Below are 21,611 nucleotides of genomic sequence, written 5' to 3' on the forward strand. Positions count from 1 at the left end.
TTTTTTAATTGGTTTAAGACGTGTGTTTCCTGTTCTTATCTTTTTAATTGAGTTTTTCCAAGCATATTAATATCACTGAGAAATGTTTAGGAGTTAGATTTTTTATTATATTGTTTTTTAATCAATTTTAAGGAGCCAATGTTATATTAATAAGTATTAGATTGATAGAAAGAAATTAAAAGTAATTTTATATGTTTCTAGTAGATTAATTTGAACTAAATGTAATACCAAGTAATTAAAAAAATACAATAAGTGTTATTTATCTAAATTAAAATCATGGGTTCAAGAGTTGTGATCACTAGAAGTAAATCACTCAAATCTATAATTTCTAGTTTTATAATAGCCGTGAAAATTTTAGATTGAGATAAGATTATTAATATCATTATCACAAAGATTTAGGATAATTATGTTGAAATTAGATAAGATTGAAATTAAAATAATTTTTTTAATCTAGATTTTAAAATTTTATTTTTCACTTATTAACATCTAAATAATTTACATCACATGAATTGTATGGTTTTTTGTATAAGATGCAATACATACATACATACATACATACATATATATATATATATATATATATTTGTACGAACGAAATAAAGTTTAAAAGCTGAAATGACATGAAGGTGTGAAAAGATTCTAAATCTTCGTACATCTTGAAGGCTGATTAGGAGAAATATATTCATTACATGATATTAAGCATTTTATGTGACAGTCATAATCCAGCATGGAGAACTAGAATTGACAGATTTATAGTGGTTTCATTACTATGCATATTAATGGATCCATTATGATTGTTTTGCATGTGAAACAGATAATAATATCATTTTTTTAATATATCTAATTTTTTATAATATATTGTTTTGTATGAATATGCTTAACTAACAACAATTTTCTCTTGTGAGCTATGATTTTTGGACATGAACCAAGTCTGAAAAAGTTTTTCTATGGAAACATATGTGAAATAATAACACTAAGAAAAGAGATGTTGTATAGGTAGCCAAGATATTATATTAAGTTCAACAATACATGATATGATCGAGTTTTAACAAAAGAAATTTTCAAGTTATTATTTTTAGAGCTTGCTAGCTTTTTTAGTGATAAATATATTAACGGGTCGAAAGAGAGCCACAGGGATAATTCTTTGATCCATCTTAAACTTAATCCAAATTATGGTTTTATGGTTGAAGGTAGGATTGTCTAATGACAAAATAGAAATCAAGTGTGCGGTATTTCAAAAATTATATTCAAGAATCTATGAATGACTCAAAGTGTTTCAACTATTGAATACTCATAATTGGTTCAAAGCACTTAAATTTTAAAGTTTGAAACAATTAAGGACCAATAAATTCAACCTTGAATGACCCATCTCATTATTGACGTCAAATGACTCAATGTTAAAATAATCAAATTTTATTAATTGATAACAGAAATAAAATCATGAATAAGTGATACATAAGCTTCCTACTATCCAGACAAGGATCCACCTTCTCTTTTTCCTTCTTGAGCCTTTATTATAAATTAATTATAGTTGAACTTATAAATTTTATAAATTATAATAAATATTTAATTTTAATTTATTTTAATTATTTTTTTGTTTAATAATTTTTTTTAAAAAGATAACATTACTGATAGATCAAGTTTATATGTATAATTATTATAAATATAATTATAATGTTGTTTAATTACATGCGATTTTATTCCATCGATAATTAAAAAAAACTCACTGTTAGCATTACATATAATTTTTTTTTGCCAGTAATATGTGAAGCGAAGGTCACTGATAAAAAAATGCTGACATGTCAAAATGAGTGATTTTTGTTTTGTTTGATATGCTTTCTCCATTCCTAAATCTACTAATCAGTTTATTACTGATAAACTTACCGACGTTACATGAATCATCATAGATCATCGACAGAATATTTCAACAGTAAATTGAGAAACTATGGCGATGAATTCCGCGTAAGAAAATAATGAATTATTGTCCCGCCACAACAGAGCATCTTCCATGGAAACTTCAGATTGATATGATGGGTCCAGAGTCATTACATTCGCTGACACGTCACATGGATGGTGCATGGATGTCCTCCTACACATACAGGGGATCCAATGAATTCTAATACACAGGAGAAAACTTTCCAGTCTTTTGCGTACGTGCCAAAGCTTTAGTGGCAGACACGGCTTTAGGATTCACTTGTTTATGGTGCCTATGAATTTAAATGTCTGTGGAGCATCTACCACAAGTGCATGTCTTTGTTTTTATATTTTATTCTATATTTTCTATTTAAAATAAATACAAAATATTATTTTAATATATTTTAAAATAAAAAATAATTTTAAAAATAATCATCACAACAATATCATACATGCTCAAACATGCTTAAATCACCCTACCCCATGGAAAAGGAATCGACATCATTATTCTATGAAACAAAATAACTGGAGACAAGTAATAACGGGCGCTAACTCAGGTGTAACCTGCATTGCATTGTTAATTTAGACAATGCTCTTTTTTTTCATCATCAAATCCCTAAATATTAAGATGAAAAAAAGAGTTATTATAAAATACCGAGGAGATAAAAAGTGCTTTGATGGCCGCATTCCAAGCATAAAAAACAGCCAATTTTAAAGTTAACATGTTTCTCTTTACGAGATGGGTTCAATAAATGTGTTGTTTTTTTTTTTTTTCCTCGTTGTATCAAGATATCTTCTAGCCCCTTCATGACAATGAAAATTAAATATTATTTTTATTTATTTAAATTTTAATTGATGCCATCTCTTTTACTTTTAAAATTATTTACTTTAATCTTTCTTTAGATAATATTTAATCTTTTTAATTTCATGACACTTTAAAGGAATTATTTTCAATTTGACTTCAATCTTGTTTGTTTATATTTTATGTAAATAAGTTGTATGTATTTTCATGATACATTTATAAAAATAAAGGTTGTTCTTTCTTATAAACCAATTTAAGCTCTAAAAATAAAAATAAAAACATATAAAAAAATCCAAATAAAAAAATATTTACATATAAATCTATTTTCTTTGCTTTTATTAGGAAGACAAACTTCATGTTTTAATGTTGAAGAATTGATGAATTTTTTTTGTTTATTAGTTTATATATATATATTTTAATTTACTTTATTAATCATAAACACAATCTTTTCTCTTTTTTTTTTTAATTAAAAAAGTTTAGGATATCTGGAAGCATATTCACAAAATCAATATCTTTTTTATGTTAAAAAATAATTTAAAATTTTACTCAGAGCATAATGCGGGTCCTAGCACTAGTTGAATTAAAATAAAGATTTAAAAACACGTCATCGCTTTCTCAACTTGTATAAACATCCATTTACTCAGTCAGCGGATTCGAAGCTTTATATAGACGGGGAGATAGTTAGCAGGGGAGGTTGGAACTGAGGACCCAGAGAGAGGAAGGACAAGACTACACGTGGCTGTTGGGACCCTGGGGGTTGCGGTTTCGGAAATTCTGGATCTGTAGTCTGGGAGAAGCAGACAATTGAGGGAATTGCCATTTGTATGAGAACAAGTCTAGTTTCACCTCTTTTATTGAAAAAAAAAAAAAACAGAGAAAAAAAAGGGGTTGAGGTTGACCGCAAGAAAAGAAATGGTTGACTTGACTCTTTCGCCAGGTAAAAAAAAGTTGCGCTTGACCAGGAGGACTAGAGAAAAAGTCTGAAAAGTCAAAACGTCTGAAAAGTCAAAACAATTTATTTATATATTTATTGTCGAAACCAAATTCAAAGAATTAAAATTTAACACCACCCTGGCGGCCCGACCCAATGGTTAATTTCAGATTTATTGCTGAAAATGGGAACCGAAATTTCTCGTTTTATTAAAAGCTACGGTGATCGTTTTCGGCTGGCCCATTTTTTACCTGCACGAAGCATGGGTTGGCTGGTAAACTCACGCTCAGGGGGCCAATGATCTGAACACTTACAGGGTCCAACCCACTATTAGTTCACCCAGGGTCCGAAAATGTAGTGCGAATTCGTTTATATTTCGGCTTGTCTAGAGCCTGTTGTTCTTTGCGGCCACGTGTTGTATTTTTCAAAAAAAAATATATTATATTTTGGATTGTTTTTACTTGCTGATTTTAAAAAATAAAAATTATTATTTTAATATATTTATAAATAAAAAATATATTTTAAAAACAACTATTATTATAATATTAATAACTATCTTAGCGGTTTATGGCAACCATAGAACAGAAAATTACTATATGAATTAGACTTACATGGAGTTGGGAACAAAGTCACTCTCTGCTACGACGTTAGCATTGTTATTTATTGAGGATTTTTGTTTTGGATCAACAATTATTTATTATTCTCAAAAGTATACCTTTAATTTTGCATTGACTTAATAGAATTAATTTTTTTTATAATAAAAGTTGATTTAAAAACTTGAATTAAAACTGTAAGTTAATATTAATTGATGATTGAGTTCCCAGGATGAGACTGATTTGGTGCACGAATGGTTGATTAATTTTACAACATGTGTATTTTTTTAATATATATTTATTTTTTCATGGAATCGTGAGATATTGGCCTTTAGGATCACGAGAACACAGCCCTTGGGAGTGATCAAGGATCGCTGGCCTACATGGGGACAGACGTGATATTGGAAAGAACGTCTCTTCTATAATTATTGAATGTTTTTTCACGTGAACCATGCCAAGCAGCAACAACGCTGTAACATATGGCGCTTTAGGTAAAAGACTCGGCGCATATAAAAGTCGATATATGTGTGTGCGGTAAATGTGCATTCAGAAATATTATTAAACCTGGCTGCATCTGGCGGGCGCGCTCCGGAGAAGAAATATTAAAAAATATTATTAAACTTGGTTAATTCTGGCGGGTTAGTATAGTGACATGTACTCCTGCCGGAATTTAGCTTAAAAAAAAAAAGAGTGAAGGTTAATTTGTCGATTTATCATGCACACTCCTCGTCATCCGATTAAAAACTAAACTGATTTAAAATAAAAAAATCAACAACATTATTAACTTAATATTTTCATAAGAAAAAATATTGAAATAACTATGTGTTAAATTGAAATAACTATGTGTTAAATCAAGTTAGTTTTTTTAACTCGTGAATTAGATCATATAATAATAAAAATAAATATTTATATAAAAAAATAATGAATAAAATTATTAAAATATATATTATTTTTTATCAAAATAATATTTTTTTATTCATGTTTTTTTCGACAAAAAAATATTAGTAACATTGTTTATTAAAAAAAAGCAATAACAATAAGATAAAAAAAAGTAAAAAACAAAAACTACAATGATTCAAACTAAAAAAAGAAAAAAGCCTATATTTATAATAAAAGGCTTATTCTTCTTCCTCATATTTTTTTTATATATTCATTAAAACATGTTTTTTTTTTTCCATAAAAAGTATTATTTTTAAAGCAAAAGCTTATTATAATTGTAAAAACAAATATCAAATAAAAAATTAAAAAATCATGAATCAATTACCTCTCCATAACTACATGACAAAGTATGAGAACAATAAATTTGAGAAAAATATATAAAAAAATTTAATTAAAAAACCATGAAAAATATGTATTTTATTCTTGTTCAGTATTAATAAGAAAATTATTTTAAAAATTATACATTCCAGGTTAGTATAAAATTATCCATGAAGCAATTGATAACATCATTGTAGAAGGAAGTCATGATCTTTGTAGAAAAACGAAGTAGTTTTTCATTAGCAATATATTTTTTTAATAAAATGCAACGATAATTAAACAAAGATCTATTAAAATTTCAATTGTTTGAGATAAGTAGGAAAATGCATTTGTTCAGCCTCAACTTCATTTTTTTATTAATGAATCTCTTCATTTTTTTTATGAAAACATGTTTTTTAATCATAAGCATTTTTAAAATAAAAAATCATCATGATCTCAAAAGCAAGTCTTGATTAAAAAAAACTTAAAATAATATCTCAATTATTTTATACATGATTAAGGAAAAAAATTAATTAAGGTGATAAAATCATATAAAAAATCTACCAAAAAAATATGAAAACAAAATTTTATTTTCATTATATATCCATGAGAATAATTTTAAAATAATCCAAAAATCTATTTCTCCACTTAGTTTCACCTAATAAGCAACCTATAAGACTTGATAAACCATTTTGTAACTTCAAAATACCCTGAAGTGATCAAAAAGTACAAAATCAAATAGAATGTAAAAAATCTTTCTTTACCTAGATTTACAACTTTCAACAAGATAAAAGCTAAAAAACATCTCAATGAAACTTTTTTTATAAAGAGGAACAAAAAAACACTAAAATCTGTTTTTTTAGTGATTAAAATATGAATAATTATCCATTTTTTCTCTCTCTTCCTCTTATTTTTTATGATTTTTTCTCTCATCTCAAATCTCAAGAATTGAAATGTAGAACAAATAAAGTTTAGGACTGGGACGTAAAGGCCTAGAAAGACAAGGACCATACCAAAAGGAAAAATAAATGTAGGGACCTATATGGATTATCTTATGCCCCATGAATATTGAAAGAAGTTAATTAAAAAAAAGGCTTGCCTCTATATTTTTATTTTTTAAAATTTGATCCTTTTTATTTTATTTTTTTTATCAATAAAATCAAGCATTGTTATTTTGTAAAATCAAGCATATCAATTCAATGTAAGATTTTTTTTTACATAGTATAATATAATATGCGATACAAAAAAAGTTTTTAGACTTAAAAACATATGAGCATAATATAAAATGATAAAATTAATAAAAAAATTGAAAACTTAAACGAATAATGGATCAAGAAACATATAAAAAAAAGAAGATAAAAGCATTTGCATTGTAGTAAGTACATCATGCAAATATCTCAGAGTCTCTGATAAAATAATTGTTTGAAAAGCTTTGCTATTTTAGTTTATATGAGATATGAATCAACATTATGCCACATGTTTGTATTTTTCTCCATGAAAAAAAAATGTTTAGGTACTGTAAACATGTTTTAAATAAAAAAAAAATAACTTGAGTTATGGCCTTGGATAAGCTTAACAAGTCAATTTTATTTTAATTAGATGATAAAAAAATAACAACGATAGTAAATGTGCAAAAATAAGACCAGATAACCTATAAAAAAACTCTAAAAGTGTGTAATTGGATTAAAAAAGACAAAAAAAAATCAAGTCAATTTGAGATAGCATCATTATACAAGTAGGGTAATAAGAGGTGAGCCAACTTGTGTTAATTTTTAAAACTAATGATTCATGTTATAAATCAGGTTAACTTGGTAGAAAAGAAGTCTAAACAAACCATAAAGCGTTTTTTATTTTAAAGAACTAACATTGAGTGAAGAAATTGAAAAAAAAATAAAGTAAAAAAAAAAAAATGTCAGGCCACATCAACCTTTCAAGCTCGTAACTTGAGTTATTAGACCAAAAGTATCATACATGAAAAAACAATGAATCTCAATTTCCAAAAAATCTAATGTTGAATGAACTATTATTATTGTTGTTGTCGTTGTTAATATTACTACCACTACTATTATTAATAAATAATATTATTAATATTACTATTATTATTGCTATTAGAATTATAATTATAATAATTATTATTATTGTTATTGTTGTTATTATCATTATCACTATTATTGTTGTTGTAATGATGATAACGATGATCAATACTATTATTGTTGTTTTTATTTTTATTTTTATTAGTAGTGGTGGTGGTGGTGGTGGTGGTGCTATCATTATCATTAGAAGTTATACCACCACTGTTACTCTTATTATTATTATCACTATTATTATTATTATAACAAATCATATTTCTTAACATTACTAGTATTATTAGTATTATTATTACTATCACCATCATTATAATTATTTCTATTCTTATTTCTATTCTTATCATTGCCAATATTATTATTATTATCATCATCATTACTATTATCACTTTTATCATCATAATTATTACTATTATTATTATGATTATTATTATAATATACTATTATCATTATTATCATCATCATCTTTATTTTTATTTTTATTATTAATATCATTACTATTATTGTTGTTGTTATTGTTGACAACACAAAAACCATAACTTGATTTGAAAGATAAAATTGAAAACAATAAACTATTATTATTATTATTGTAAACAATTATTATTGCTATTATTATTACCATTATCATCACTATTAATAGTATTATTAGTATCATTATTAGTTTATTACTATTATTATTACTATTACTATAAATTATTATTGAAAAAACAGAAATCATAAACTTGATTTGAAAGATAAAATTAAAAACCATTAAAACTTTGACAAGAGAACCAAGAAAAAACTAAAGAAATCAAAAAAAGAACGATCAAATTGCAAAATATTACATATTACAAATTAGAATAAAAATAAGAAAACCAACAAAACTTTAATAAAAAAGTCAAGGAAAAAAATTAAAAATTAAAAGAATAAGGATTAAAGTGGAAAAAATAAGATATGACAAATTATAATTCAAGAAATAGATTAAAAACATTTAAAACTTTTATAACATAACAAAGAATGAAAATAAATAACAAAAAACACAAGGGCTGTAATTGACAAATCTAAAAACAAGAAGATAAATTTGCACTTTTTTGGGAAGAGAAAGAGAAGAAGAAAGAAAAAAAATTGACCTTAACAACAAACTAGTCATCATTCATCACCGTGCACCACCTGACAAGAAAGATGACATAACGGTGCTTTGAAGGACACAACACAAAAATAAGTTTGACCACTACATGACACCACATGAACCATCTAAATATTGCAGATGACACTAACTAGCTCACACGTGTCATCAACGTTTTAAAATAAAAGAATAGTTTTTCAACTTAAAAATATCATAATGGTTTTTATAAACCCGAGAATCACAAAAAAAATAATGATGAAAGTACACAAATGCCTCTATATTTATACCTTGATTGTTATCTTTTTTAAGAATATAATTATATTTTTATTGTATTCTAAAATATAAAAAGCCAAAAAAATCATTGATAAACAACTCTAATTTTTCTGACACCAAGGGTAGGTAAGTATTTAAACTATTTTTAATTTTTTTAAAAGATCAAATCATTTATTTAGAAATTATTAACTCTAAAGGTAAAATTATATTTTAGAAAATATGAAAATACCCAAAATAATTTACTAATGACTCTATGAAAAACATTATTTTACCCTCAACAACAAGATGGTTTTTTATTTCAATTTACGGGTAAAAAATAATTTTACTGTAACAATTTATGGTGAAAAAATCACATGCTATATATTTTTGTTATATAACAATAATAATAAATTTATAAAAGGATTTTTATAAAATAATTTTGAAGTGTAAAATTTAAAAACTCTGCTATGCCGCTTAATATCTACAAAAAAACTATGGATGTGTATATATCGTGACTCAATTAGTACTAAAGACATGCATGGTTATTGAATCAAAATGTTAAATAACTAGCAGCTCGAAATGTACACGTATTGTGAGAGTTCTAAGACATATTTTAATGAGAAATTGGTGACCTCCAACTTTAATTCAATGACAAAGATGATCTTCTAGACTTCCAGCCATGTAACCAGCAAGCGCTCCATCGTATAAAATTATAGTAAAAAAAAGATTAAGGAAGAACAGGGAGTGGTTACACAAGTTAATCCAATGTTGACAGCCGAAGCTCAGCGCTTCCAAAGGAGATCAAAAGGAAATTATAGCAACAGAAACAAACTAAGACTGCAGCAATGGCTAAACTAATTTCTCGTGACACCAACCATTTTTACCATGACAACACGTTGTTGGCATACCCCTTTTTACACGTCTATTTTTTCTTCCTTATATTCTCTTCTCTCTCCATTCACATATCCCGAGCACTCCAACTCAAAGAATTCCCTGTAGGAGAAGAAAAGAAAACAAAAAAGAAACTGTCTCCGTCCCTCCATTAAATCATTGATCGATGGTTAGGGGTGTTTGCAGATAATGTGTCGCTGATGTGTTAACACGAGAAGGTTAATCAGTGGCAGAAGGAATAAATCATCGATCTGAAAATGCAAAATTAAGAAATGGAGGTGCAGCGGTTGAGGCAGTTGATGTTGCTTTGGTCTAGAATACAAAGCACCCGTGTGGCCCTCGTGGGTGGGAATCACACCGCCGCCAGGTTTTGTACTCGCTAAGTTCTTGTTTTGCTGCTCTCCCTCCCGTTATTTACCTTAGAGATTTAATTGATTAGACATCTTGCTTTAAGGTGATTTAGATTTCTTCATTCCTGCATGTAGCTTGGTTTTCTCGTAGAAATTCACGTTCAATATTTAGCAAACTTCATCAGCCTTTATTTTTTGAATTATATTGTTTCTGCCATAATCAATTTTTGCAATTATGGCAATTCAATTTATACAACGATTTCAATCCAAAAACCTCAAGAAACACAGGCACTTACCCTTGCATACCAAAAGCATTGATTTTTATGGCGACAAATACGTGATCATCAAGCTCCCTAACATTAGGGCCTTGAGGCTTCTCGCACAATCCTTGCTTTTGGCGTTGATCTTTGCCACATTCCCCTTATTGAGAACACTTTCCGATGCTTCTATATCCTCTGGGTCACCTATTCTTGAGCCCGAATCTGATCCCGATTTATTCGATGCTAAGGTCTTGCCTTTACTTATCCATGATTTAACAAACGAGGGGCTACTTAAAACGGGGGACAAAACAGTTTTTGTGGGCAGTGGCAATGGCAATGGCATTGGTAATGCCATTCACATCTCTAAGATCCTCAATGTCAATGATACGAAAATCATCTCTGCTGCTAATTTGGATCGACAACGCTCAATTCCTGGTGAAGCACTCGACTTTGCCTTCACCTATGATGACTTCCATACGACCTCAGAATTCATTGACCGGACTCTCAAAGTTGGTGGCATTGCGGTTGTTCAACTAAGCAATGATCCTTCCTCTGCATTCGACAAGCCTTTCAATTATAAAATAGTTTATCTCAGGAGATTTCAGGCCGCTAATATTTTGGCCATGAGGAAAACAGGATATGGGGATACTAATTTGATCACTCAAAGGCGGCTTCTAGGATATCATGCCAACGAGGCAAAGAAAGCAGCACTACAGAACCTGGAAGATGTTCTCCTGGAACCTCCGCGGGCAGCATCGGGTAAATCGAGCAGATACCTGAAAAAGACAAGATATCTGCCAGACTTAATGGGTGATTCACTTGAAAGTTATCCTCGTCGTGTGTTCATTGATGTGGGGTTGCCAGAGAAAGACGGTGGAAGTGGTAATGGATGGTTCGCGAAGAATTATCCTACAAGAAATCTTGATTTCGAAATGTACAAGATTGAGACAGTGACTGAGCAATCGTCAGGGAAGGAGGTGCCTCAGGTAGAAGAAGTTGGGATGTCAGATTGGTTGAAACATAATGTGAAGGGGGAAGAGTATGTGGTGATGAAGGCAGAGGCGGAAGTGGTGGAGGAGATGGTGAAAAGCAAGGCAATAAGGTTAGTGGATGAGCTTTTCTTGGAGTGCAAGCCACGAAGGAATGGGAATGGCAGCAAAAAGACCTACTGGGAATGCTTAGCATTGTATGGAAAGCTAAGGGATGAGGGTGTTGCAGTGCACCAGTGGTGGGGTTGATCGACGAACAAGATCGAAAAAAGAAAAGGGAGACCAATTTAAATTAACATGTTGCAATTTACGTGCTGTTGTTTTTTTTTTTCTTTATTTCATGTCGTTTGTGCGTTTGATATTTTTAACTTGCGGGGGTGTTACGAGCTTATTGTAAATTATTTGAAGATTCGATCAACAATGAGATTGAGATGGAGTGTTCCAAAACAGTTTGAAGGGCTTTTCCATTTTCATTTGAAAGCAGAGTTCTCCAAACCCCACACACACACATATATATAGGATAAATCCTAATTCATATCAATACAATTAGCACTCTCATTTTGTTTTCATAATTAAACAAAACCTTAATCTATGATACAACACAGCTTCTATGACAACAGGACGTGTCCTGTTTAATTATTCAGCACGGCCTATTTTGCAAAGAAACATAACTCAGCAAACGCTAATTAGGAAAAGGAACAGAATTCTAGTTACATAGCTCACGGGCAATTCCCAAACGGGAATTGGTCGTGTCAAACATAATCCTAAGGTTCTGCTGCTGCAAATTGGCTATAACATTCAACACTGAATTCACATTGTTTGGTGCTGCAGCCATAGACAAGCATGCTAGTGAGCCAGAACTGCTATGTATCAAGCTGTTCTCCATGGGCAAGACCAAGTTCAAGCCCTCGAAGTGTAGGGTTATTGCAGGTGCTACTGCTTCATTTGTTGCAGCAAAGCATGTGTCGAAGGCACCTAAACTTGAGATGGGGCCATTCACTTGCTTTCTAAACTCATCGCGGATGGCATTGTAAACTGGTTGGACAAATCGGGTTATGACTGTACCGGAGTCGATTATGGTCCCTGCTCCGGTATTTGGGTCAAAAACAAGTTGTTCAGAGGGAATTGGTACTTTGATCCGGCCCACGCTAACTCCTGTTAGGTTTACGTAGTATAGGGACGGGCGGTGAGGGTTTCGTAGAAGTGGGGTGGTCCTAATGGACTTGGGTTGACCAACAGGGCCGAGCTTGAGAGAACCTGAGAAGTAGTAGCTCTTGAAACTGGGTAGACAATAAGAGAAGACACCCGAGTACATTGCCCCTGCTTGAGAAATTAACGAGATGGGTCCACGGCCCAGACCCAATAACCCTTGGGGTGGTATTGACCCACCGGAGACGGCGTTAATGCATCCAAAAGTAAAGCCTGCAATTACATCGTTGGCTAATGTTATTGCATCTTGCACAAGAGTAGCTGTTAAGGAGGAGTCTCCACCATAAGATTGGTTAAAAAGGCAAGCGGAGGACCCGGTAGCTGGGCAGGAAAATCCACGGACTTGGGAGCATTGGGCTCCAGAACAGTCCAGTGACCCAATAGTCGTAGAGGCATTGGGTAGGAATGTGGTGCTCGAGCACCCGGTGCACCCTGAGCATGGTACCCATGCAGCATCGTTGCTGGTGTCAAGGACCATGAACATTTGTTGACCCGGGGTTCCCAACTTGACCCGGACCACATAGTTAGCAATCTTTAGGACCTGCTGACCCGGGGCAATTGGGACTGAAGTGGTCTTTTGGTCTGCTAACGTTGATAAATACGTGAGCCTTTCTGGGTCTTTTGAGGCCATGGTGATGACCGTGTTGACCCACGAATCTTGCTTGGGCGGAACAAAAGGTGAACATTTGCTATAGATGGGAATGACAGAGAGATCAGAGTTGTCTGACTGAGTAGCACAAGGATCTACAGCTTTAGTAGTCGAGAATAGAAGGGCAAACAAAAAGAACGTAGCAGCACAGTGAGGGAGGTCCATGACTATGGACTCTGAGCTGAAAGAACAGCGGACAAGGTAAGATTGTTGTTGTGTGTGCATGGGTGGAAGTGATACGCATGTACATATATGCAGTGAGGCTCTGGGAGGGATTAAATTACTGAAACACCCTCGTAATTATTGCAATGTGATAGCAGTAATCAAGCAGCATGATCTGGGGTCCAGTTGGGGCATCCGAACGTGTTAACTATAGCTCACAAAATAATCATAAAGAACTCCAACTTGGAGGCAAACTACAAAGCTAGCCTTCTTATAAATAAAATTTACGAGTTGTATTCTTCTTTTTTTTCTATTTGATCACTCTGGGGCTCTTTTAGAAGGCTGCAAATAAACCGACGGGTATTGAGTGGTGGACAGCTAAGCTTTAATGCTCCGGTGAATTAAACTTGGGTAAGAGGAGCGTTTTTTTTAATCGTGAATATTTGAATCAGTTTATCAGCACTTCAACTAATTCTTTTAAGATTTATAATATTTAAATTAATGATATCTAAAAAATAAACTGTAATGCAAAGTGGCACTAAGAGCATCTCGTGAATCGACCTCTTTTGGGAGGGTCAGGATCAATCCGATGATGATAAAGATTCTTGTCCGCAATGGGCCATTTGCAGGGGATGCGGTCGGTCACGGGCTTGCAGAGACTTTCCCGTAAAAACCGGTCCCCCCAACTATAGAGCAATTCCCCATCGGCACCTTAATTATTTGCCTAATATCTAACCTATCTCTCCTCCGCAGCGACCTTGATTTATGGATGATGGGGCTAATAAAACAATATCTCCATATTAACCTCGTATTCTCACGCATCTTCGAACTAACCTTATATTTTATTTTTAGGACTGATCACATATTTCTCTAAATTTACGTCATATTTTCTCGGCAAACTGATCACACATCTCTCTCAGTAGATTGATAACGTATCCCTAAAACTTACTTGTATTGCATGTGTTCATGAAAACCATGTCCATCGATCTCAATTCCCCGTACATCCATAGGTCTTAAAAAGACTTTCGTTGTGGGGTTTCATGGGAACCTGCCAATATATTTATTTAAAGGTTAAACAGAGTAAAATGCCATGATTTAAGGGAGATTCCTATTCATGACAGTGTGACAGAGCCCTGCATGTTAGTTATGTACACTGATCCCTGGCAGTCTACCCAGTAGAATAGTGTATAAGGATTTATTAATACTGTCTTTTGCCTCTTATTTGTCATTTTTGTGTCAAAACTAGTTTTATATTTCCAGAAACCTTCCCTTCTGTGTTATTTTAACGGCATTTGATGATAATTTGAGTCTCGATCTGTTATCCTGATTAGAAATCAATTTTGGAAGCATTCTGCTCACATGTGAATTAATATAGCTTTTTGGAATAGTTGATAAAACGTTCTCAAATGTTTATTAGTTAATTTGTGGTCAGGTACGGCCTAATAGGACATCGAATTGGCTTGAAAGAGAAGTATATTCATTTTTGTGCCAACTAATGAGTGCCAAAATTCATCAATTGTTTAAAACGTCTGAAGATTGCGTTAGCTGTAGCCACAACCTTTAGGAGTCCTTGTACAAGGATCTTCTCGTCAATTAACCAAGCTAATCTGTCTGTTTTCTGAGACGGAACAAGGGTCTTCTGGTCAATTAACCAGGCCCTGCATGCAAACGGTCCGTCAGCTTGGAAACATGGCACTTTTCCCCCCTCGTTTTCTCTACGACCAGTGAGGCAGAACAAGCTTCTTGCGGTGCGAAATCCTATGTTTACTTGACCTTCACCTTCAGTTTTCCCGTTCCAAGACAGCATGAAGGAGGACACTTGCAAATTTTTTTTACGAAGGCACCTCCGATCTCCCTGGAAAACAATCTGTCTATCCAGTGCAAGAGAACCTGAGGTAGTTTTATGAGTTCAAGAGAAACGGATGGAAGCCCTAAATATACAAGGACAAGGCTTTCCACGCAGTGCAAAAGACAACCTTGAATAAAGCAAGAGGACAAGGACGAAGACAACTCCCTGTCAAGTCCTGGATGATTTGTGTGGGTCCCCGCCAAATTCACGAGGCTTCCCTGTTTAAATGCGTTGAATCGAATGAAAAACTGTCGGCTTGCAGACAGAGCAGAATGCTGCCAAACTCGTCAATTCTTCTTTTTTTCTAGCAGCTAAAAAGGGTATAATCTTTAGAATTATTAGAGGGATGCAATCACCAATGGCCAAAGCTATGAAATCAAGCAACTTTTGCATGTCTTCCGGAGTAGCTCATCCTTATCATTACACGACGATCACCAGCGACCATTTTGTCGCTGTGATAACCCATTTAAAGGATTTCTCCTTTCAAAAACCAATAAACCAATTGATTAGATGTTTGGGTATGGATCATAACCATCACTAACACACAAACCCAAGCTAAATAGAATCACATTCTCTTTTTGTATCCTGCTTTAAGCTCGTCTAAAACAATTTCTGAAACCAACGCATCAAATGACACCCGTAACTCTTTGTGAAATTAAAACCTCGCAGCAAAATTCGTGAAATTTACTGCAGAAACTGCGCCGCCATTCTGCGCTTTAAGAGCATAATGAAACAAAATCAAGTAGCGAGGATTTTTCCCTTCATAGCATGAATTTGGAACTGAGAAAGATTGTTGAACTCAAATTATTTGATAGAAAGGAGGAAAGGGTTTGGAAATCTTATTATGCAACGTAAAAGCCGCAGTTCACGTATGACAACAGCGTATGAAACCTGAAATCAAAGCACCGCTAGAAAGTAGAAACACAGAAGTTGGCACTCAAGCATCCACTCCCGGTTGAGGAAATTAATCAATTTCCTAGACTATAATCAATACAACAATGCCTGTCAAAGAATACAAAAGAAGGCATTTTATAACAATGATTACACAACAGAACACTAACATGCACCCAGCAACAATGCAAACACGAATGGCTCCGTGCCCCACCACCAAGACTTTCTTCCAAAATCACTCGCAAAATATATGGAACAGAGTGAAGGACAACACCACTAGTTGAAACTCTTTCCAATCACATCCACAATAATCTGCAGCCAACAATAGGACAATAGTGGTCAAGGATAACAACGGCACACTATGAAAAGTTGGCCCAAACTGTTGAAAGATTCAGCTATAACTTATATTTTTTATTTAATTTATTTGGTTTTATTTGTTGAACTTGATTTAGTTATTATTAGATATTTTATTTATTAAGCTACAAAACTCAATTGTTTGTTCTAGCAAGGGTTTTAATATGTATATTCTATTTTTCTAAATGTAGACAATTTTTTATGAATGGAATAAAATTTGCAAAGTTGGTGACTTTTCCAACCCTATTCTTTCTCTTCTTCGGCCTTTTCTTTTCTTCCTTTAACTTCTACCTCTTAGCTACTTTTTTTTCTTTCTTTAACTTCAAGTTTCTTCTTGTTCCACATCAGCTTTGGTACCAGAGCATGACCTTTTAATTGTTCTTACAATTAAACAATCTATAGGCTTGTTCAAATTCCTAACATTCAATCCCTAGATTTTGCGGGAAACTTTCATCAACCGTGAAAAAAAATGTAGCAGTACAAAAAAAAGTCTTTTTTTGCTTTTTCCCGTTTAAAATCAAAATCTTAAAAAATAACAAAACAAAACACCTTCAAATCAATTTTTCCCCAAAATTGTAGCCACTATCCATCTTCCCCACACAGCTAACAACAAGATCATACCAAATCAGACACCATAACAGCCACCCACACTACCACAAAACCAATTTCAGCCAGTCTAACACTAGCAGCCAAACCGACCTCATTCAATGACCCAATTCACACCACCTAACACTGCAAAATCACATCACATTGTCAAACCCAACAGCTCTTGATCACCAGAACACCAGTTCAACAAATCCCACCACTGCCCAACAATTTATCCCAGGGTCTTCACCACCCACACGCTGGAGGATTTCACCAGATGAAACCAATAACAAATTTTTCTCTGTTTCTATAGTTCCCTTCAATAAACAATTATAAGTTTTCCCAGGAGACCAACAAAGTTATTCAGATTATCTCGAATTTGAAGGCTTCGAAATTAGGGATTTCAAAAGCCTCGATTGCTAGAAAAAAAGAGAGAGAGAAACAGAGGAGAGGAGCTTCAGATTCCTTGAATCAAATCTTTAACAAAGAAAGAAAAAAGAAAAACAGACAATCTTCCTGGAATAGCAGCAACAAACCAATAGCACATTTGCAGACTTCAAGCCAAACAACAACACCTTCAACCTTGGCCACCAGACATCCATGCCAACACGCCATTTCCATCAACCAGCTGTGGCAATTTTGATTTCTTTAACAACAGCAACAAACCAGCAAACAGACAGCCAGCACAACAAATCAGATTTTGAAAGAGGGGTGAAGAAGTAGTAGTTTTAGAAGTCTTCCTTGTTATTTTACTTTTCTATAAAGTCCTGGTTGTTTTTTTAGTTGCACTCTTCTTTCTTTTATTTTGATCTAAAAAGAAAAAAAAGTGTAAAAAAAAAGTCATGAAAAAATGAAGTGACAATGAAAACAAAAGGTGAGAGGAAAAAACAAAAAGGAGGAAAATTGAAGGCAGCAAAGGGAAGTCCCGAAAGGCAGTAAAAGGAAGTCATTCAGGACATCACTAACAATAGCTCCACAACATCAAGGATAGCTTGCATGTTCCAAATAGTTTATCTTCAAGCAATTTGGTCAATAAATTACTCTTACCTTTTGATTTGTTGAATTTTACTATTCTAGTTTTCTGCTCATCTATAAGTTGTCATTAATATTACTTTTGTGCCTAAAATAAATAAATAAATAAATAAGTCCCATTTGGCATTCATATTTATTAATTTTTTTTTGCCTATCAACCTCTTTTGTCATTGATATCTAGCATTAGTCCTCTTCGTTAATTGTGAGTTCTTATTTTTGACATTGTGTTTAATTAATCATTTACATTTAAGTATCTAGCAATACATACTTAAAATTTTCTTGGTGCATTTTGTTCTTGATTAATCTCCATGTTAAAAAAAATAATTGAATTAGCTTTATTTTTGTATTATGATTTTACTTGCAAAAACCATTCTTAATCTCAATTTCATTTTTAAGTTAGTATTACATGCATTTGTGAATCGTCATCTAGCATATAACTTTAAGTTTTCAATTACTATGGATTCGACCTTGAGTGATATCTTTATAACCAATCATGAACTAAACACCGTAGCCGTAGCATTTGAGATAACTAGGTTGGGTTTGCTTAGATATGCCTTGACACAACCCGAGGGAACTGAAGATTGGAGAAGGACTTCTATCTTTCACACCTATATCAAGTGCAGGGATAAGTGTTGCAAGATTATCATTAATAATGAAAGTTGTATCAATGTAGTATCTTGTTTAGGCCTAAAACTTGTTCCCCATCCTAAGTCATATAATGTGTCATGGGTTGATAATAACTCCATAGCAATCAATGAGAAATGTTTGTTCCCTATCAAATTCCTAGATTATCATGATAAAACTTGGTGTGATGCAATTCCAATGGATGTAGGACATGTCATTTTAGGAAGGCCATGGATATATGATTTAAATGTCACCATTTCTTGTTGATCAAATTCAAGCTCTTTCACTTTTAAAGGTAGAAAGATCAAACTTATTGGATTACCACAAAAACCTAGCAATAACAAGAAAAAGAAGAATGTGAACGAACAAGGACTTAATACAATGAGTCCAAATGAGTTTGAGAATGAGGTCAACCTATCATGTCTGGTTTAGTTGTAAAAGAAATTTCAACAAACTCTGGTAGAATGAAGCCTTCCATCAGAAGAAAAAAAAAATGACCTATGCAGTTTAATTTATTAATGAAATTGAGGAACCACTCATTATCAGGTTTAAAAATAACTGCTCAATGGCACAAGCAAGTATCAATTCAAATAATATTCTAAAACAGTTAGTTGTTAGTGAGAACAGCATCATATCCAATTCAACTAATCCTAGCCCCAAACTAGTTGGAAATGGGCAAGTATGTAATAAAACAAAGTTCAATTTCAAAACAAATTTTTCCGCTTAAGACAATATCAACTTAAAGTAACGCAGCAATGCAAACTATGCACCTTATGCCTGTTGCCCCAGTGGTTATAAATTGGGGATCAATGAATCACTGGAACAAATATACAGAAATAAACTGTTACAAGATCGAAAAGTGTACAGAAAATTCATGTATCATAGAGATGAAGGATTAAAGACACAAAGTGCTGCCATTACTCCACTGTGGTATTAAGAAGCATACCTAGTTTAGTTCACGATGAGGGGTCCTTTCCCTTGACTATTATGACAGGGCATTGTGCCTGGTTGGTACAGTAATTGCTTACACTTCCCAGAAACATCCTGCTCACAAACAAAACACTTCAGCAATTTTAGCATTCTGAAGGAGCATATTGACATGCCAGTCATGCCTTTATTATGTCTAAGCTAATGAGATCATGTTCTTACAGAAGAAACGAAAATAAAAACTGACCAAGCTTTGTTGCTTGATGGTCTATCGAATTTTCAAATACATGGTTAAATCGAGAAAAAAGCAAGTGAATTTATTTAAAATTCCAACAATTAATCGAAATGAAAAGTTCAGTAGCTAGCATCTAAAAGGTAACTCAAAAGGCAACTAACAAGAAACCTTGTGCATATATCTATTTATTGGGAAAACAAAATCATTTGAGAGTTGGTTAAATGGATGCATGAATGGCTATTATTAAAGAGCCCACATTTGTAATCTTTAGTTTTTTTGTCCAAAATAACCATTAAAGAAAATGCTACTCCTGCTAGAAATAATGGGTTGCACTGAGTGCAATGATATCCCATGAGTAACTCTTAACTCTCAATCGTCAAAATTACCACCACGATTAATATATGCTCAATTAATGAACTACAAGAACCAATGCTATATGACACCTTTATTTGATTTTCAACATCAATAAAACGAAAAAAGTTACTGTAGCTCCAAGATACTTGTTGTCAGATAAATTAATCTCGAGCTGCACTAGCTACCTTTTAATAGGGCCAAAAGAACGACATCCCATCACAAGCAAGTCGGCAGACAGATTCTCAGCAACTTCACATATCTTCTCCTTTGGATCCCCAATCACCACTTGTGTTTTCACATTCACCTGAGCATTAAAATAATTTTCTCATCAGAATAGCAAAACGAATTAATAGAGATAGCAACTCATGAAGCTGACATGACATGACCAAAAGAGAAAAAAGTTACTTTCTTTTCACGGCAAATCTCCGTGGCATGTTCTAGAATCGCCTCCGTGATCCTCCTCTGATGCGCTTCAATCGCCGCCGTGAACGCAGGCACCTCCAAACCACCTTAATTGATCATTTAAAGAAAACCATTGAGCAATTAAATTAAAACGGAAATTAGAATTCAAGCAGTAACGAGAGCAGAATACATATGGTTTCAGTACTTAACTGGGTCCGCCAAATGGGATGGCACCGGGATTAAGGCCAGCAGCGATAGAGGGTGGTGATTGGACATGGAGGATGACGAAGGAGCCAGGGGTTTCAGTGGAGTCGGGAGCAGGAGATCGGAGCTTGAGGTTATCGAGGGCATATCTCAAGGCGTTCATGCTCTCCTCGCTTCCATCAACGGCTACGATCACGCATCCAAGGTTTGCACTCATGGTTTGATGGATGGATTGATTGATTTTTTACTCACTCAGCTCAGCCGCAAATTACCCTTTCGAGGATCGAGTTGACAACCGAGTTCTAGATATTTCTGTTTCCGTGGATTTGTTTATTTTTTGTATTTGTTTACGTAAAAATTAGATAGTGACAAACAGAGACAGAGAGGGGGAGGGAGACGTGACGATGATGGCTCTTTGATGCGCGCCCATACTTAGACAGATTATGGGCCGAATAAGGCCTTTTATGCAATGGGCTCATAGTACTTTTCTAGATAAACTATCACTTGTTCAAAACCTGTAGCTTTAAACAATTTCTGCTGGATTTCCAGGCTGGGTCCAGTCATCACCGTTAGAACTTCAAAGAATTTTCTCAGGCTTTCGGGCCAGTTCGTGCAACTTGCAAAATTCGATAAAATCTTATTCTAGCCTCGTCCATGAAGGTTCTTGGAATTTTCGAATTTTTAAAGCAAACTCCTCACAAAACTCTCACTCTTTCCTCTTTCAAAG

At 33.1% G+C, this 21,611-nt stretch overlaps 3 protein-coding genes across 7 annotated transcripts; 1 reads left to right on the forward strand and 2 right to left on the reverse strand.

Annotated features, from left to right (window-relative positions):
* Positions 1-9,908: 9,908 nt before the first annotated feature.
* On the forward strand, positions 9,909-12,048 carry LOC105120427 (uncharacterized). The gene has a single exon (XM_011018605.1). It carries the CDS (start codon positions 10,394-10,396, stop codon positions 11,654-11,656), a length of 1,263 nt encoding a protein of 420 aa, XP_011016907.1. The 5' UTR covers positions 9,909-10,393; the 3' UTR covers positions 11,657-12,048.
* On the reverse strand, positions 11,928-13,502 carry LOC105120426 (Eukaryotic aspartyl protease family protein). Its single transcript, XM_011018604.1, has one exon. It carries the CDS (start codon positions 13,488-13,490, stop codon positions 12,114-12,116), a length of 1,377 nt encoding a protein of 458 aa, XP_011016906.1. The 5' UTR covers positions 13,491-13,502; the 3' UTR covers positions 11,928-12,113.
* Positions 13,503-16,083: 2,581 nt separating this feature from the next.
* On the reverse strand, positions 16,084-21,253 carry LOC105120428 (Adenine nucleotide alpha hydrolases-like superfamily protein). Of its 5 annotated transcripts, none has more exons than XM_011018607.1 (5): positions 20,891-21,252; positions 20,684-20,787; positions 20,464-20,582; positions 19,709-19,824; positions 16,084-16,479 (listed from the first exon to the last, which is right to left on the reverse strand). In XM_011018607.1, the coding sequence occupies exons 1-4, from the start codon at positions 21,099-21,101 to the stop codon at positions 19,719-19,721; spliced, it is 540 nt and encodes a 179-aa protein (XP_011016909.1). In that variant the 5' UTR covers positions 21,102-21,252; the 3' UTR covers positions 16,084-16,479; positions 19,709-19,718. The 5 variants fall into 5 exon arrangements, with proteins under 5 accessions (XP_011016909.1, XP_011016913.1, XP_011016912.1 ...); XM_011018611.1 differs by having other exon boundaries at positions 19,709-19,806; positions 20,891-21,248; XM_011018610.1 differs by lacking the exon at positions 16,084-16,479 and adding an exon at positions 17,633-17,734 and having other exon boundaries at positions 20,891-21,253.
* Between the last annotated feature and the right edge of the window lie 358 nt (positions 21,254-21,611).

This window comes from Populus euphratica, unplaced genomic scaffold (assembly GCF_000495115.2).
Source record: "Populus euphratica unplaced genomic scaffold, PopEup_1.0 scaffold6.1, whole genome shotgun sequence".
NCBI lineage: Eukaryota > Viridiplantae > Streptophyta > Magnoliopsida > Malpighiales > Salicaceae > Populus > Populus euphratica.

What these genes read in the sequence shown, in the direction of transcription:
- LOC105120428 (XM_011018607.1), bottom strand. Translation starts at nt 21,101, where the DNA reads ATGAGTGCAAACCTTGGATGCGTGATCGTAGCCGTTGATGGAAGCGAG. An exon ending in CATCCCATTTGGCGGACCCA is followed by an intron (nt 20,788 to 20,890) that starts GTTAAGTACTGA and finishes TGATCAATTAAG; the next exon opens with GTGGTTTGGAGGTGCCTGCG. An exon ending in TCTTTTGGCCCTATTAAAAG is followed by an intron (nt 19,825 to 20,463) that starts GTAGCTAGTGCA and finishes AAATTGCTGAAG; the next exon opens with TGTTTTGTTTGTGAGCAGGA.
- LOC105120427 (XM_011018605.1), top strand. Translation starts at nt 10,394, where the DNA reads ATGGCAATTCAATTTATACAACGATTTCAATCCAAAAACCTCAAGAAA.
- LOC105120426 (XM_011018604.1), bottom strand. Translation starts at nt 13,490, where the DNA reads ATGCACACACAACAACAATCTTACCTTGTCCGCTGTTCTTTCAGCTCA.